The sequence below is a fragment of the Podarcis pityusensis genome (assembly GCF_964106645.2).
Source record: "Podarcis pityusensis genome assembly, chromosome: 4".
NCBI lineage: Eukaryota > Metazoa > Chordata > Lepidosauria > Squamata > Lacertidae > Podarcis > Podarcis pityusensis.
This window is the reverse complement of record NC_138027.1, coordinates 56,711,140-56,725,367: the sequence shown is the minus strand read 5'-3', so window position 1 is coordinate 56,725,367 and position 14,228 is coordinate 56,711,140. Positions and strand designations below refer to the sequence as shown.

The 14,228-nt window shown below is 42.1% G+C and overlaps 2 protein-coding genes across 6 annotated transcripts in view; one reads left to right on the top strand and one right to left on the bottom strand.

Moving 5' to 3' along the window:
• Positions 1 to 12,022, bottom strand: part of SLC37A1 (solute carrier family 37 member 1) — a 31,984-nt gene extending 19,962 nt beyond the window's left edge. For 2 of the 5 annotated variants that reach the window (XM_081003609.1, XM_081003613.1), the window contains exons 1-5: positions 9,018 to 9,794; positions 5,721 to 5,931; positions 4,199 to 4,280; positions 877 to 1,003; positions 289 to 367 (exon numbers count right to left, since the gene is read on the bottom strand). In XM_081003609.1, coding sequence (XP_080859735.1) covers positions 289 to 367; positions 877 to 1,003; positions 4,199 to 4,280; positions 5,721 to 5,776 — 344 coding nt within the window. In that variant the 5' untranslated portion in view covers positions 5,777 to 5,931; positions 9,018 to 9,794. Of the gene's footprint in view, positions 1 to 288; positions 368 to 876; positions 1,004 to 4,198; positions 4,281 to 5,720; positions 5,932 to 8,520; positions 9,795 to 11,851 lie in introns of those variants that run through there. The other 3 variants (XM_081003611.1, XM_081003610.1, XM_081003612.1) reach the window with 3 other exon arrangements.
• A 63-nt stretch (positions 12,023 to 12,085) lies between these two features.
• Positions 12,086 to 14,228, top strand: part of RSPH1 (radial spoke head component 1) — a 42,415-nt gene continuing 40,272 nt past the window's right edge. The window contains exons 1-2 of the mRNA XM_081003631.1: positions 12,086 to 12,222; positions 13,663 to 13,776. Coding sequence (XP_080859757.1) covers positions 12,169 to 12,222; positions 13,663 to 13,776 — 168 coding nt within the window. The 5' untranslated portion in view covers positions 12,086 to 12,168. The remainder of the gene's footprint in view (positions 12,223 to 13,662; positions 13,777 to 14,228) is intronic.

Sequence of the window (14,228 nt, the reverse complement as noted above, 5' to 3'; positions counted from 1 at the left end):
ATCACAATCGATTCTTCTCAGCCACATTAGGGACAGGATTTGAATTTATTCCTTTTTAAGCAGCTTTGGTGAGCTACTGTAATAGGGAATATTCTGTCCTCTAGAATCTACATTCCTAAATCCTAGGGCACACAGTCTCCTAAATTTTAGTCTTTTCAATAATTCCTTCCTCCGCTCCTCAAAAGCTTGTAAGCAACTGAGCACAGTAGAAGATCAGAGATTAAGCAATCATATATTTACAACTTGAAAGCACGAAAAAGGATTTTTAAAAGAGTAAAAGAATTTTACCTCAGATACATCCCAACTGCATAAGCACATAGGAATGAATAATCCAGGGCTCCCAATAACTGTTTGTAGTTGCTCTTATCTAGGAACACGTTTGTTAAAGTTCATGAGATGGAATTTTTAAGGCACAAATAGCCATTAAAAAGTCTGAACAATACATATTCAATCTCTTTGCAACTTCAAAGAGGGATTCTAGCAGGTTAAAACAATAGTTTGCTCCCTAAGCAAATTCTGCTTAATCAAATTATATACCTGCACAGTTTGTACCATTCATGAATAAATTGATCAGCTTGATATAACGGGCATTCATTATAGGCTCCAGAATTATACCAGGCCTTTAAAAAGTGGAACATCTTGCACAGCACAAGATTTATTTTCACAGGTGAAGTTTCAAACATGCCTGAGTCTCCCACTAGCACTGTATAACAAAGTCTGGGCATTCTCTTCCCCCTATTGCCAGCCACCCTGCCACACAAACCAGTTCCTATGTGCAGGAGTGAGCAGAACTGTGAGGAATTGCAGAACAAAACAATACAATTTCCCCTTTAGATTATATTCCAGTTTATGGTGTGGGGGGGATAGACTACTTACCGAATGGCTCCCAACCACAGCGTGACTCATTAGCAATTTTTTTAACAGGCTGAATCTGGATGGCATATTCTTTGTAGGTGTTATGCTCAATAACTTGTGGAGTATTACAGTGCTTATGTAGTTCTCCCTAAATTAAAGCAATACAATTAATCTAACAGAACACCTCATTGCATAGAACCAAATAAACTATTTTTACTTTACCAATATTTCAAATCAGGGCCAGCCCACCCACGAGGCAAGTTGAGGCTGATGCCTCAGACGGCAGATCTGGGCCCGAGGAACATACTGCTTACTGCCGCCGCCACCTCCTCTGTGCTTCCATGTGTTCTCCCTGCTGTGCCCATGGGGTGCAGAGGTGCAGGTGAGGGCACAGAAGAAGTGTGCTTGCACACGAAAGCTCATACCAAGAACTAACTTAGTTGGTCTTAAAGGTGCTACTGGAAGGATTTTTTTTATTTTGACTATGGCAGACCAACACGGCTACCTATCTGTAACTAGGCCCAGAACTGTGAGGGGCTGTATTGGAATGTTTTGCCTCCAGCAGCAAAACATCCTGGGCTGGCCCTTTTCAAAATAGGTTTTGCTGTTTAGAAACATTTACCAGTCAAAAGGCTTTCTTTCCACCTTAAAACGGTTTGAATAATAACCTCAATGAAATCCAGCTTTGCAAGCTTTTTTTTTTTAAAAAAGAAAATTTAGTTATGTGAAGAGACTGCAAATTTCCATGAGGCCTCATCCTTCTTATGGATAAGCAATAAGAGACAAAATTTGACAGAGTATGACTCAATCACTTGCATGCCTCGAGTCAGTTTTCCATACAGTAAAGAGTGGGACTAGTAACAGAAATCAAATACAGGCAGAAAGTTGTCAACATAAGCAGATTTTAAATAGAACAACAGAACCATGCTAAGCTCCAGTCAGGAGCAGTGAGACAGTGTGGCTTGGCTTCTGTATCCAAAGGTGGAGAGGGAAGCTATTTCATTCTTTTTCCTGTAACAGTTCCAGTCTAGCTGGAATGGTTTTGTTTTGGATCCAGCAGATCCATGGCAGCCCTGCTCCACTGCCTTGAAGAAATGTGATACAGGTATATTTCAAAGGTTGAAATTATGTATTATTTTAATAGTCTAGGCTATATATAATTACATATTTGTTGGGTTGAAATCACGACAGACGAGTAGCAAGTGTCATATGGGAGGCATCTCTGGAGCAAGCCCCGAGAAGACTTTTATTTATTTTTTATTTATTGATGCTTCATCATTATGGCTGTGAACAAGTAGCTGACATGTGTTGCTTCAATATTACTGATAATTCTAAAGCCATTCAAAGCCAAATCTCTCATTTGCAAAATCTTACACACCACATTAAACAGGACGTTGGATTTTCTGGCCTCTGGGATTCTTTCACCCAGTGGCTTACCGCTTGGTTGCCAAACCTGACTTGGCTTCGTAATCTCTTTCAATATGCCATTGTCATAATATGTATATTAATTTTGCTATGTTGCTTCATCCAATGCGTTCCTGGTCTCATAAGTTTTTTGTCTCGGCTTCTCTCTCCCCCTCAGCCACCCAATAAAATCATTGCTGCCTACTTTGCGAAGTGGCAGCACCAACAGTAAACATTAGGGGAGATGTGGGCAACCTTATTTCGGGCATGCGCTGGCAAACCACGTATCCCGAAGTATTTTTGTCCTATTCTCCCTGAAATCACATAACAGCATCGGTGGGCAGACTTATTTCGGGCATGCGCTGGCATACCACGTATCCTGAAGTATTTTTGTCCCATCAGGCCTGAAATCACACAGCAACATTTCACAAAAAACAAAAAAAGAAAGGGGGAGATGCTGGGAAGTTTCTGCCTCTGCGCATGGGTCTGGGAATGTTCTGATCAGTTCCCATTGAGTTCATGAAACAGTATACCCTGACCTGTTCTTAATGCATAGTTGACCACATCTACGGAACACGATTATTGTATTCTTTCATGTTATGATCAATCATTAGTAATTGTTTTAGTCTTGCTATATCAATCATTAGTTATAATTTAATTAGGAGGTTTCATGCCTGTCTAGTTCTGTGCTCCCTTTCCCAGCCTTTAATCTATTGGTGATTAATGCCTATATGTAACCTTTGCTTTGTATTTGTATCAACCAATCAGCAACGAGCGCACCTGTGGCAATGTTGTAATATTCAATAAAAGAGTCTTCTCGGGGCTTGCTCCAGAGATGCCTCCCATATGACACTTGCTACTCGTCTGTCGTGATTTCAACCCAACACATACTGTTGTCCAGGAACACTATAACTGCCATGTTGGAGGTTTGGTTGTGTGAGTGTTCCTCTAAAGCGTTATTTGAATGCTGAACAAGTCTGCAAAAATGATATATTAGTGCACTCCAGATGTAGCTGAACTACAACTCTCACAGTATTTTTTCACTGGTGACACTGGCTGGGGCTGATGGGAATTAGGGGTCGAACAGCATCTGGAGGGCATGGTATACTTATTCTTGATCCATTCATTTTGTTCCTACTTAACATGCATAGTTCTGGATGGATGAGGAACGACTGCAGAAACATGCTTGTGTGGTAGTGGTTAGAATATTAGACTAGAATCAGGGAAAATCAGGTTCAGATCCCCACTCTGACAGGAAGCTCATTGGCTGACCTTGAGCCAATAGCACTCTCTCAGTGCAAGCTACCAGGGGTAGGGAGTGGTAAGGATAAAATGATGAAGGGGCTTGGAAAAACTATGTATACCATCCTGAGCTCCTTGGCAGAAGTGAGAGTGTAAACAGCAAAATAATAAAACAGAGAGATTGTGAATTAGCTAGGACAGAGAAAGCAAAAGATGAGTAAAGATGAGACACAAATTGGATCCCAATAGAATTGGTTGCCATGGATTGAAATGTTGAGCCTTAGCAACATGATTATGGTCTGGGTAGGAATTTGATTACCTGCTTTGAACATGAGCAGACAGTCTGGCAAAATCTGAAGATTGAGTACATACTTATTTTCAATTTCACAACACTATAAATGACACTTTTGATTTGCCTTTGTACACATAGCCTTTGTATATTTTCACAGATCATGGGCATCTTGACAATGAGACATCTACTTATAGTACACACAGTGCAGAAGCCCTTGTAGAACTGGATGTTCCATGTGGGCTCTCAATCACTATAAACATTTTAATGTCTTTTTATTACTGTACAGTATGTCACATTTTATTGCTGTATTGTAACGCATATGGTAACAACACTTTTATGTAGCTTTAAAATGTACTTCCTTGTGTGATGTCAGATGTGTTAGAAAGATATTTCCTTGTTACTTACCTTAACTATACTGATTGGTTTCCTTGATAAGTGGAAACTAGCATACAGCATAAAAGTCAGGACAAATGTGAGAGCCCTGTACCTGTGAACAGAACAAACATTTATAATTCCATGATTTGCAGCTATACACTTGCAATCCTTTTAGGCTGTTCCATTGTTATATCCAGTTTCTCTTATTTATTTCCAGTATTTACACGGATGTGGAAGCTAAATCAAACAAGAGTGAAAGGTTAACTACAATAGGTTAAGCAATTTCCGTTTTCATTGCACAATGCTCTAACCATGCCAAAAAACAAAAAAAAGTACTGAGATGAACAGTTGTGGTGCCTTTTTATCTTTTCCAGAAAATGTTAATTATTATTAATGAGGTTGGGGTGATGAGGTGGGATGACTGGGGCTGGGATGGTAGGGTGATCTTTCAAAGCTGCTACATGGACACATCTCCCACCACCAGCAGTTAATTCCTGGCAAATGTCAGACACAACTGGGATCAAGCCCAGAGGTTGTGCCAAGAGGCAGCCACCAACGCTGCTTTGGCTGGTTGAGTCAGAGCAGCTTCCAGGAATCGGTGGCAATTGCTGCATAGCAGTTCTGGGAGGCATGATAGATGATAAGCACGGCTGCCAGCTCTTCAATCTGCTTCTGTAGCTTTCACCTTTCACAGAAGCTTGATGACCAGAACATAAGTGTTGTCACCTGCCAAACTCCATGCTGTGGAAAGCTTCACCTGGCTTTTTTTGGCACATCATGGTATTGTTAAAGGTGTAAGAGAAGGCCAATTTCTTTCTGGTCAGATGACAACCCTAACCCTAGGTATACCTGGGTTCAAGGAGCAAGAGGGGGGCTTGTCAAAGTGGAAACGTGTCCCATAGTTATACTGCAATATTAGTTAGAAATAAGTGTGTGTGTGTGTGTGTGTGTGAATCTGTATCTATATCCATATCTATATCTATATCTATATCTATATCTATATCTATATCTATATCTATATCTCTATCTACACACACCCGCATAAACACACCCACACACCAAATTGGAACTTCACAATTCAGTTTAAAAGAGGACCTTTCTCTTCCCAAACACAATACAAAGCACAGGTATCCTTTTCAATTTTTCAAGCATAATAGTACAGAGGTACCTCGGAAGTTGAACGGAATCCGTTCCGAAAGTCTGTTCGACTTCCAAAACATTTGGAAACCAAGGCGCGGCTTCCGACTGGCTGCAGGAAGCTCTTGCAGCCAATTGGAAGCCACGTCGGACATTCGGGTTCCAAAGAACATTTGCAAACTGGAACATTCACTTCTGGGTTTGTGGCATTCGGGAACCAAAACATTCGAGTTGCAAGGTGTGCATCAACCAAGGTACGACTATAGTGATGATTATAATGTAAAGTCTATACAGAAATACACCTTTAAGCAAAATGCATCACTGTTCATTCTTATTAGAACTTAATATTTGAATTGAGATTTACTTAAGAGGAAGTCAAAGCCTGACCAAGCCAAAGCAATAGACTATAACTTACCACTGGTCTCTTGTAAATAAAGTGAACAAGCGAATCCCAGGTGGAAGTTCAGCCATTTACTTGAGTATCAATTTCAGATATTAATTATTCAGGTGCTTCAGGTATTGGTTCCAGTCGGTTTTCAACAGAACCAACTGTCACATTGATTAATGTCCTTTACATTTCTCCTTTGGTGTCACTGACCATCACTATGAGTGGCTGATTCTTCTTCCTGGTACATATTTTTATAAGAAAAGTGTTACTATGAATAACCACACCCTAGGCCAACCCCAACATCTCTCACCACCAAAGCAACACAAGCGAACAGCAAAGAACCTGCACAAACGCTGACACCAAACCCTACATATAGTAAGTAAAATAGAAACATCTCCACCTGACCCCATCTCCCCCCCACCTCTTTCCCCCTTTTCTTCCTAATGTCTCAGCAAATGAAACTGTTTTGTAAAAATGTTACATAGGGAAACAAATACGAGAGAGAGACACTGCAAACAGTTTTGTAAATCAAGAAAATCTTTAATAAAAAAAGAAACAGACCAGAAAAGAAAAGTGTTACTGATCATGCTACAACAATATTTCTCAGCTATGGTAGTTATGAGAAGAGAACAAAAAAAAAAAAGTAAATTTGAAAGCAATAATTTTAATGCAAAGCATTTTTTACTATTTTCATGCTAATATAAGAAATAAAGAAAACAGAGGGAAATAAAAACATGATTTGAAAGAGATGACTGTCAGAAACAAAGATCACCCCAGTATTAAAATCTATACAAGCAACTTGACAATATTTAACCAATCAGTAATCTTGCCCACTTGTTAATGCAACCAGGATAAACATGCCCAAGCTGTGTCGACCTGAGCATCACAATTCTGGAGCCAGTTTCTCAAGGCAACATGTGCATATGCTACAATCCTCAATCCAGCTTCATTGTTAGAATGTTCACCTAAAACACTATGAACTGTTCTCTATGAACTGCAAACCTGCTGCCAGACCACACTAGAAAATTTTAACTATATGCATCTCAACATATGAATTAAACGTTTACACTTACCCCATAGTGTGTAATACTTACAAACCTTCCAAAGGGTACCATAATGTATGTATAGTAAATTAAGAATAGAACCCATGGTACAACACAGGGACAGGAGGAGGCAGAAATGCAGTCATTTAGTCAGGTTGGCATTTATTAGCTATGGAGGTCAAGTGGCAAGAGAGCAGGTGTTCTGGATGTCTCTAACAGACTTGCCTTAAAAGTGGTGTCAAGGTTGGGGTGTATATAAGAGACTGCCCTCAAAATACTTTGCAAACTTGTCACAACAGGGTGTATGTTCCTGAAGCTGGACCTTTAGATCAAACTGCACCACCCTATAAAGCACTGAGAAGGGTTGCAAACCAAGCAACGGAGTTTCTGCAGGATTAGAGTTTAGAAACAATTTTTTATTTTTATTCTGTTGTTGCTGAGGTCTCCAAAACCATCTTCCGGGAGGAAAAAATACCAAGGTAAAACTAAGTTGTTCAGTAGCACCTGGTATTCCTTCAAATATTTGTTTACATGTAGTAGCGCTTGAAGATTAAGACCATGCTAGGCTGCACTTTACAGATCTAGTTGCCTTAGAGGCAAAATGCCATAAACTCTGCTATATGGAATTCTTTACAAGAGACAGAAGGGCAAACAAAGCACAAGTCAAGTGAAGAACAGTTTCTCTCTCACAATAGCCTGTAAGTAAATTCTAAGCAAGTTGATAGTCTACACTGCAGGGCATGTATGTAAACAGCCTCACTGCTTCTGCCTTCAGGTTAGCACCTGTTACCAAACTGAATCCAGGAGTTTGGATTTGCAAACACCAAGATCAACTAAGCACATCCGAAAAAGTGCCTTTTGTTTTCATCTCAGCTCTTCAGGAGGATCAAGCTGGTGAAGTGATTGTATCATATCTGAAGAATAGTACTGCAGATGCATGCAAATAAATGTGCAAGACATGGGGAAATAGTGCCATCGATGATTGGATCTGTTAAGCTCAGTTGTGTAGCCAAGATTCTTTAGAAAAATATCTTGAATATTCTACATGTATGGTCATCTGTCATAAGACACAACTATGCAAATTTGTTTAGGAACAAATCCATTGCCCTCAAGCTTCTTCTGGGCTATGACTCCTGGCAAGGGAGTGTCCTCTGGGTGATTTCCCCATGAATACAACTTCCACCTGCAGTACACCAATAGGTGGAAGTGAAATCTTTTGGCCCTGCTTGAAATACTTTTGCACCTAAAATGGCACCTCCCATGACAAAAGACTAACATTAAATGACAGTTTGGTGCTCTTTAATGGAACCCCAAAGGGCTCAGTGATATAGCAACTGTCCCTGGTTCAATCCCACATCTCCAAGTAGGTCTGGGAAAGTCCCCTGCCTGGAATCCTGAAAAGCCACTGCTAGTCCATGTCGATACATACTGACCTAGATGGACTAATGATCTGACTCACTACAAGACAATTTCCTGTGTTCACTTCACTAAAGTGGCTTGCTTATTTATTTAAAAGACTATACTGTACATAGAACACTTTGACCATATTGGGACACTTAACCTAATAATATAGAGGGGAAACCACAAATATATACAACAGTAATAAAAGCAGTCATAACACCAGATTTTAAAGGATTGAGGGGGGGGGGAAGGTTGGGGTTGGGGTTTTGTTGTTTGCCAAGAAGGCAAGTGAAGTTCCTGGGGAGGGGTTCTACAGAAGCTTACACCCACCCACCCTTCCTTTTAATCAAACTTAATGGGCAAAATGAGCTAAAGAACATCACCATGGGATTCTATGCCTGTGTCTACTCAAAAGCAAGTCCCACGAAACTACATGGGATTTATTCCAACATTGCAGGGGGTTGGAGTCCAGCCGTTGGACTAGATGACTATCGGGGTTCCTTCCAACCCTACAATTCTGCGATTCTCTTCCTAGGTTATAAGGGGGCACAGGCTTGCAGCCGGAGAGGCTAATGGCATTAAATTATCTGGAGTCTGTGCCCTAAAAGCGTGCGCGCGCGTGTGCGACAGTGACGACACAAAGCAAGCGAGCCCAAACGCGCTCGCGCGCCCCAGCCTCCTCCTGGTCGCCCCCGCATTGATGTCCATCAAAGGGGAACTCCGTTTCCAGGCGTCTCCATCAGCGGCAGGTGCAGCGCCGACAGAGCTGCCTCCCCCTCAGGGCTCAGGCAGGAAGGAGCTGCTTCCTAGCCGAACGCGCCCCCGCCCCCAAGCTCCCGCCTTCCCCCTGCCCGCATTGTTCCCTCTCGGAGGGTCCCACCTGAAGGGACGACGACGACGACGACCGTCTCCTCACCTCTACGGCTCTCTGGCGCTCCGAGGCGGAGGCACCGTTTCCTGGCAGCCTCGGCAGCCACTTCCTGGTCGAGGCGCCGCTCCCGGGCGCGGTCTCGCTTCATTCAAGCCGAGCCAGTTCTGGTGCGCTGCTGCTACAAATAGTGACAGGAGAACCTGCTCTGCTCGCCGCCAGGGCCGCCTCCCTCTCGCTCTGACGGCAGCAGCTGAGAAAGAAAGGCGCTCCCAGGCAGGGCCCGAGGCGGCAGGGCTCAAAACTGCCGCCAGAGAGAGAATCCGGCTTCCTGATCATAAAAGCGTATATGCCTCGTCGTCTTGGCCACACCACCAGGGAGCTGGTCTAGCGAGGGGAGCTCATAGCCATGCCATTTTCTTTTAAAGAGATTGCTGGCTGCGTCGACTTGGCAGCTGCCTAGCAGGCAGAAACCCAACAGGGGCAGCTTTCCGAACCACGCCAGTTAAATGTCTGCCACGAAGCTTATGTCTGCAAAACAGACGGCAACCTTAGTTATGCATATTATGCCCACGCACTTCAAAACTTCCCTATCAGCTTGCAAATGCAGGGCATCTCTGAGGTGCGGACGGCAGTGACAACTGAAAAGATCGTTTTCCTGAACACGTACAATCTTTTTCTCTCGCTGCTAACAAAGTCAACCCAAATACATATGAGATTGCATCAGTGACTTTTAAATCTTCTAAGCCGAGTATGTGAGATGCGCAATGACTGAAGCTCAGTGTTCCTGTAAGTTTCTTTTTAGCTCATAAGCTAAAAATACTAGCTTACTGCTGTTGTTGCTATTGATGCAGTGCTCCCAGAATACATACTGTTTTTACAGTGTAAGTATAAACAGGACAGAGAACAAGAACCCAACTGTACGTATGTTTACTCGGAAATAAGTCCTGTTTAGTTAAACGGGCATTACTTCCTAGTATGCATAAGAATGCAGCCTAAAGCTGTACTCATGCACAAATTACCTTGGAGTTGTACTAATAAGTATAGAGGGGCTTCTGTGTAGATATGTATCAGATTGAATCCTAGAACATAAATAGTATTTATGGTCCATGAATAAACAAGCAAGCAAACTGGCTTCAAGTTACAAGAAAGGAGATTCCAATTTCCAACTAAACACTGGGAAGAACTTTCCAACAGTCAGAGCTGTTCAGCAGTGAAATGGACTCCCTCAGGAGGTTTTTAAGCAGAGGCTGGATGGCCATCTGTCATAGATGATTTAGTTGAGATTCCTGCATTGCAGGGGGTTGGATTAGATGACCCCCAGGGACCCTCCAACTCTACAATTTGGATTCGATGAAACTGAAGACTAAAATCCTATGCACACTTATTGGGGTGTAAGTATCACCAAATGCAGTGGGCTTCACTAACAGCAGATATAAAAGGGTTTGGGCCTGAGGCTACGTGCACACATTTTATTCTAGAATAAACGGAGCTTGAGTACTTGTTTTTTCTACATAGTTCTCTCACACACAATATAGTTCTCTTGCACATCTTTTTGCTCCTGAAAAGTGCTTTTTGATTCAGCACTAAAGAGCGGATTTTCTGGGGGAAAGCAGCAGGGCAACGGCAAAACCACTTGGACCAGTGCCTAGAAAGCACAGTACAAGCAGAAAACCACTCTGGCCTATACTTTCTAGGCACGGGACAAACTGAAGTATGGACAAGCCATTAATGCATTCCACATTCACCATGAAGTGCTGACTTGGTGGTGTGATCATTCCAGAAATCAGCTCACGTTGAACAGTATACTGTGTGATGAAGCAGGGACCAGAGGCATACCCATAAAGGAGAGGTGCTTCATGCATATATTAAACTATACATATGTTAAACTATGTTCCTGTGGTTCTGATTAGATTATGTTGGCTAGTGATTACACATTGTTCGTTTTAAGTTTTGTCTAATATACACTTTCTCCAAGATACATTAAGGAGCCCTTATATATCCAACAGCACAATTCTGTTGTTTTAGAATAGGACTTACTCTCAGCTGAGAGTGGGTTGGGGCCATAGCTGTCAACTTTTCCCTTTTCTTGCAAGGAATCCTATTTGGAATAAGGGAATTTCCCATTAAAAAAGGGAAAAGTTGACAGCTATGGTTGGGGCTGGTAGTGCACCAAAACAACTGCAGGGGAACCAGAGTGAGCGAGGAAGGTTGTTATACAGGACTGCAGCAAAAAAAAAAAACTGTATTCCCCTTCTCCCTTTCAGAGCTAAAATATGTATTTCTGAAATAATTAAGTCTTCCATGTAGTTGCATGTTCTGGCGGTACTAAAGTGTTCTGCAATTTCCTGTAACTGCTCTCATGACTCTGCTAAATTTATATTTTCCCAAGTTGCTGCTTCTAAAAGCATAAGAAACCTGTCCTAACGTCTTTTCCAATGTTGCTTTTAAATGGTTAGCTGCACATCAGAGTCACGTTTGTTTTACTTTTGACTTAACTGTTTAGGGTTGTTTTGAATACATAAGTACAAATACATCAAAGGTAAAACTGGAGTATTTTTAGAACTGGCTCTACATGAAATCAAATTAATTAACATCAAAATATGAAGTACCACTTTTGGATTTCAACAAGACAGCTCTCACTTTAAAACTGAAATTTTAAAAGCTGCATATACCACTTGCTTGACCAGGATGACACATTCTAATGTCAATGCTAGTATCCACTCAATGAGAAGGGCGTGTGCTGACCTGTTTCCCCAAATAGACCATTATTATGCACCATGAATTGACTGGAATGCCATGGACTACATCCCGAACAGCAAAACTATGCTAAATTGTATTGCTACCTCTTGTGAAAGAAGCAGCATCCCCTGATAAATCCTTTCCAAAGGCAGTAGCATCAACACACATCCCACATCTTCTGGAAGCGTGGGTGGCACTCCAGACGCCTTGGACTACATCTCTGTCCAGCCCGGCTCGCACGGGCAGACATCGTCCCTCCTGCGCAGCGCCGGGGCTTCCCTGGCCAATCGGGAGAGAGTGCGAGGCACGGTTGCTATTAGCGACCGCGCGCTCGGAGCCCCGCCTTCTAGGAGGCCGGGTGAGAGGGGGGCGGGGTCCAACGGGCGAAGCCGTTTCCATGGTGACAAGCCCGGACTGAATCATGTCGGATCTCGGCTCGGAAGAGATCGAAGAGGAGGCTGAGAATGATTTGGGGGTCAGTGTGCGGGGACGGGGGGAGGAGGAAGATGTAGGAAGGGATACGTGTGCAGGTTAATCGTTTGGGTCAGAAAAAAGCCCAAACGCACTTACTAGGAAGTAAGCCCCATTGAGCACAGTGGGACTTGCTTCTGAGTAAACATGCCCAGGTAAGACCATTTTCTGAATGAACTCCCCACCCTCTTGAATGGAGAACTTGTGAAGTAAAGAAAGGGTTTTTTTTTTTTTTTTTGCAGAGAGTTTCATGCACGTTTGCATTATGGTAGAAACAGTTTGGGAAAGGTAAAACACCAGTTTCCATGAAGCAAAAAGTGGAACTTTTTTATCATTATTATTACTGGGAGTTTGATTCAGAATCTGATCCACAATATGGAGACACACTCTGGTGCCTCACCCCATGTTTTCAGAAATTATTGTCTTTTAGGCCTTTACTTTGTCCAGCCATTGCGAAAGCCTCAGCATCCAAATTGTGTGGATGCAAAGGAGCCTTAGGCAAACGCTTGATTTACATGATTTATTTAAAATAGAGGAAATGACATGGTGAATTACGGAATTTGAGATTTTACAAAGCATTCTAGAGAGAAAGCTGTTGACTTTTAAGCTCTTGCCTAAGGTGCTTACTTGGCAGAAATCAATATAGAAATAATTTAAAAACAATAATTGTATGGCTAGAAGAAATACTATGCATAGAATGCTGCACCGACAGAAGAGTCTATACAACAACGTCTTAAAATTATTCATATTAAAACAAAAGAAAAAACTATTTTCAGGGTATCTATTAAGGACACACGCCATTTCACCTGCAGTTGAACTTAATAGGACTTACTTCTGAGTACACATGCATAGAAAGGATTGCACAGACCGACAAAGAAAGAGATATTTGCAGTATATAATATTTTGTATTCACCTTGTTTTTTATGAGGAGAAGCCATAGCTAAGTGCATGCACCAGGTCCTGGATTTAGGCCCCCAGCACCTCCAGTTTGAAACTAGAGAGCTGCTGCTATTCAGTTTCCAGATGAGTGGATGTGTTTGTCTGTTGTAATAAAAACAAGAAAGAGTCTTGTGCTAGCTTAAAAACAAACAAATTTATTATAGCATAATATTAGTCATTGTTGAGGTAATACTGGATTAATGGTCTGACTTTGTAAAAGGCAGCTTGCTTTGTTGGATGACCAGATGCAAAATAATAATTGTGTAGAAGGGAATGCTGCAGGCATAGTTTACATGACAAGCTACAGTTAAAATTACTGCAAAACCTGCATATACCTGCTGAAATCCTCTCTTCTCCCACACAACTACTAAGTGTGAAGGAGCTCTTTCCTCTTGCTTTCAGCTACCCTATTCCTCTCTTTATACACAAAAGATATAAGTAGACTTAAGTCATGCTGACTCCTCTGTTTTAGCCGAATGACAACTATCTGATCTCATTCAAGTAGGAATATGAAGGAGAACGCAATGAAGCTGGTGAACGGCATGGGCAGGGAAAGGCCAGATTACCCAATGGTGATACCTATGAAGGACAATATGCAAATGGTAGAAGAAGTGGACAGGTATGACTTATTTTGAAAAGCATATGCCCATTCTCTATACTAATATCTTAGCCTATAACCCAAACACACTTTGCTGTGGGGTGGGGCTAGACTGGGGAGAGAGACTCCCGCCTATGAAGTCACACCAGTATCACTCTGATATGGTGGAGCTCTCCACTCAAGTCACCAAATGGGTGGAGTGACACCTCAAAACAGAATATTCCAGGGGCAGGAATTGGACTCAGCCAGTCCAGGGACCTCTAGTTTCTCAAGGTGGCCCTACTACCAACATTAGACAGGATCAAGACCAATTCAGGCCTAACTGCTATGCCAGCTCCAGACTGTTACAACAGTTTGTTTGCTCCCCTGCCTTTTTGTGAGTGTCAGGGCTGCAGATGCCCCTGTGATTCTGTCGTTGCCCAGCTGGAGTTTGGATTGTCTTGAAACTCATTTTATATTTCTTATGTAGTGGC